At 34.1% G+C, this 3,588-nt stretch overlaps 1 protein-coding gene across 1 annotated transcript; it reads right to left on the bottom strand.

Annotated features, from left to right (window-relative positions):
• Nucleotides 1–273: 273 nt before the first annotated feature.
• On the bottom strand, nucleotides 274–3,200 carry LOC112509996 (transcription factor bHLH96-like). Its single transcript, XM_025115239.1, has 3 exons — nucleotides 2,287–3,200; nucleotides 877–1,299; nucleotides 274–574 (listed from the first exon to the last, which is right to left on the bottom strand). The coding sequence occupies exons 1-3, from the start codon at nucleotides 2,824–2,826 to the stop codon at nucleotides 485–487; spliced, it is 1,053 nt and encodes a 350-aa protein (XP_024971007.1). The 5' UTR covers nucleotides 2,827–3,200; the 3' UTR covers nucleotides 274–484.
• Nucleotides 3,201–3,588: the final 388 nt, after the last annotated feature.

The raw sequence follows: 3,588 nt of genomic DNA, 5'->3' as shown, positions 1-3,588 counted from the left end.
ACTTAAAGACAGAAAACAAAAAACATGTAATTCCCCAGATTTAAAATGGTCTCCTTTTCCTATCATTTAGCAAAAGTATTCGCTTGAAAAAAAAATGGAAGTTGATGGTCAATGGAAGTTGGTAAATGAATTGTATACAGGATCTATTAAACCCTTGTAAATTATATTCTATTTTGTAAATAAAATAATTCATTAATGTTCGAACACCTGGTAAAATAAACATTAAAATACATGCATATAACGTTACGTGGTTAGATTAAGTCAAGTTAATAACTTGAGAATTATTGCATTAATTTTAATTAATTGAAAGAGTGTACAGATTTCAATGAACACCAACTCTCTCTGCTTAACTAAAATAAAGGAAACATGATTACTAATATAACCTCGAGAATAAGACAGAGAGAGAGAGAGAGAGAGGTAGAGATTATGATTGGGAACCCTTGATTATTATAAAAACAATAGGGTTATAATTGGGTTAGGTACGTTAAAGAGCTTCTTCTTCAATTCTTCCCAACAAGCAATTAACTGCATCAGCAATCTCATCGACTGTACTCAGCTGGCATCCATCCTCAAGCTGTCATAAGTCAATTAACCAACAATATATTAACTAAAGAGATAATCAAACAATGTCATATCAAATTCATCATAAAACTAGAGTATTATTTCTTGGATCGACCAAGTTAAACACGATCGATCCATGTCAAGAAAAGATTTTGCTTTGTTTTGTTTTGTTTTTTGGGTTTCGATCATGATTTTCCAGTCGTTTTGAAGAATTAAATAATTGTGTTAAAGAATTAAAAGTAAATGCTAACCATTTTATTGTAGTTTAAGATAATGTACATTAAAATAATATTAATGGGAAGAGTCAAAACCAACCTTCACACTGAGACTGTAGAGTACCATTTGATCAACGGTGGTAACATTGAGGTGGAGAATAGTGAGCCACAAACACTGTAGACCAGCTACAATTTTCAAGAGCTGTCGATATCGTTTCTTTGACAGTATTTTGAGGTTTGCATGGCTCTCCACCATTGTTACTTCGATCTCTGCCATAGCCAGTGGCCGGTTGTCGGCCACCGCGACAGAACCACCTCCATTGCCACTAACTTCGTTAGCCGATTTCATAGAGTATTGTGGAAATGTGAAGAATTCACCAAATGGCAATGGCGGAGGAGAGTAGCCATTGACGCTGTTTGGCTGCTGATGCATGGCTCTCTTTTGTACCTCTAGGGTTTGTAGTTGTTGCTCTAGCTCCTTCACAAAATTTATGGCTCCTCCAATTATTGATGCTTGATCACCCTGAAAATTAATCAATTGATTTTTTTGTAAATTTATTGTAACATAACTTCCATAACAATTGAATGATATCATATGTTTGACATTTAATAATCAAATATGATTTGAGCAAATCTAAGACTGTAGTATGACTTGCAGATAGTTGCAACTTTTTATTTGACAGAAAGTTTAAAAATATATGCATTTTCTTAAATATCTAAAATCTTATGTAAAATAAAACAGTCTGTTGCAAATGTACAATCAAACAAGCACATGGTAAATAATGCCCAAACAGTAAATCTTGCGTTAATAAAGTCATAATAATTCCCTTTTACCAAGTTTTTTTTTAAATTTATAAAATTAAAAATATATTTCTTGTTAAAAACATTATTGTAATAAATTGTTAGATAATATTGCAATTTTTATATTTACAAAAATAATAAGTTGTTACTATAAATTAGTTGGAATATAAGAAAATAATCATATTATCTTTAAAGATGATAAAAAAAAACCATGTTTATTATTATAGCATGATTTGGCTGATTTTAATACATATAAATTTGAGGTACAGACTATGCCAAAAATAAAATGTAGATGACAATTATTTTACCGGTGATGTGACTCTGTCTGCTCTGGATTTTAAAGTAACATCAATATTCTGTTAATTAATTTCAAAAGTTTCTATGATGTAACATTTCTTGTCCTTTAAAAACCAAAGTGAAAATGAAATAGAAACCAAGATAAGATGCACATGTGAAACACAGAACAATTTTACCAGAAAAAGAATTTGAAAACAATTATTTTATTTAAAAAAAATTCTAACCAAATTAATGTAGAAGACTACCAAGAAAATTAGGGGTGATCCCAATGAGGTGAAATGGTTTTAAGACCATGATCAAATCTTTAGATATATCGATCGTTGGTTTTAAGTATTATTGGTTTTGTTTGTCATCAAGGGAAGAAGATTCAAAAAAGATAAAGGAATGCAGAAGAAAAAAGTAATGGTTTTACCCTTTGAACATATGAAGGTGGCATCAATGATCGGATAACAGCGAGATACTCATTCATCTGTTTCCTGCGGTTGCGCTCCACCGTGATATGAGTCATCCTTTGATTCTCCAGTTCTTCTTTGTTCTTGCCACTCTTGGTGCGCCTGCGCTTTCTCCTCCCGGCAGAGGCCACCGTATTGGTGGTCAGGGCTGCACCTACATGTGATTCCATCATCATGTTGCAGTGGGGCGACTCTAGTTCACTTGAAATCATCTGGTCACCTCCACCACCACCGCCACTGCCACCACCGGTGCAATCATCCGGAGAAGAAATAGTGCCCCAGTGATCCTTCATATCATAACAACTGTTGTGATTCTGCATCACCGAAGAAGATGAACAGTAATCCCAATTATTTGCATGGACACTGGCTGCTTGTTCATGATTTGGAAAAAGGTTGTTACTTTCCAGAAACCCACATAAACTTTTTTCTTCTTGTATTAAATAATCGTAGCCCCAAACACCAAATTGATCTTGTGGGTAAATTACTGTGTCTAACGCCATTTGTTCATATGCCAATGAACCCTAATCTTGATCTTGATCTTGATCTTTCCTCTTCTTTTTAAACTCAGAAGTTGACGAACTCTGAATGAAGTGGAAGATGACCAGAGGGAAAAAGTGTATTTCTTTTTAATTTATATTGGTGGGGTTTCCTGGGATAAGCCTCAAAAGTGGATTGAAAGCTCAATTAGTGAGAGAAAGGAATACAAAGGTTTAAAGTAGATGAACAAGAACAAGAACACTGAAACGATCAAAACATAAACTCTCTCTCTCTACCGATTATCTTTACGGTGAATAATGGCGATATCTGGTTGATGTGGGTGTGCGTCCTCTCTATCCCTCTCTCTTTCTTTCTCTCTCTCTCTCTCTCTCTCGCCTTTCTCTCTCTCTCTCTCTCTCTCTCTCTCTCTCTCTTCTACTTATAAAGAGGAAATGAATCTACAGTATACGTTACACGTGACAATGTAAGTTGGACCACTAATATTTCTGCTACCTAAAGAGGGTGGGGGAGAGAGGTTTGGGGATGGCGGGGTACTTGAGGTTCTCGGAAGTGGAGGTGTGATGGTAGATGGAAAAAGGATTTTCTTTATAATATAATCTATGGTACAGTAATCAGTTTCTTAACTTTATGTAGAACATATTTTTCACTATGATTTGAACAAATTTTTTGCTTCTCTTCTTCCAACTAAAAGTAGCATCTCTAACATTAATTGTATCGATGTTAATTTTTATAGCTGGTTTCACAAAACCATTTCAAGTAGATTT

Source organism: Cynara cardunculus (genome assembly GCF_001531365.2).
Source record: "Cynara cardunculus var. scolymus isolate 2C chromosome LG 3, CcrdV1, whole genome shotgun sequence".
In the NCBI taxonomy this organism is placed as follows: domain Eukaryota; kingdom Viridiplantae; phylum Streptophyta; class Magnoliopsida; order Asterales; family Asteraceae; genus Cynara; species Cynara cardunculus.
The sequence above is the reverse complement of the archived record's forward strand: the minus strand, read 5'-3'. Positions and strand labels throughout refer to the sequence as shown.

Excerpts from the sequence above, each read along its gene's own strand:
- LOC112509996 (XM_025115239.1), bottom strand. The coding sequence starts at position 2,826 with ATGGCGTTAGACACAGTAATTTACCCACAAGATCAATTTGGTGTTTGG. Across the intron at positions 1,300-2,286 it reads CACCTTCATATGTTCAAAGG|GGTGATCAAGCATCAATAAT; the intron begins GTAAAACCATTA and ends ATTAATTTTCAG. Across the intron at positions 575-876 it reads TCTACAGTCTCAGTGTGAAG|CTTGAGGATGGATGCCAGCT; the intron begins GTTGGTTTTGAC and ends GACTTATGACAG.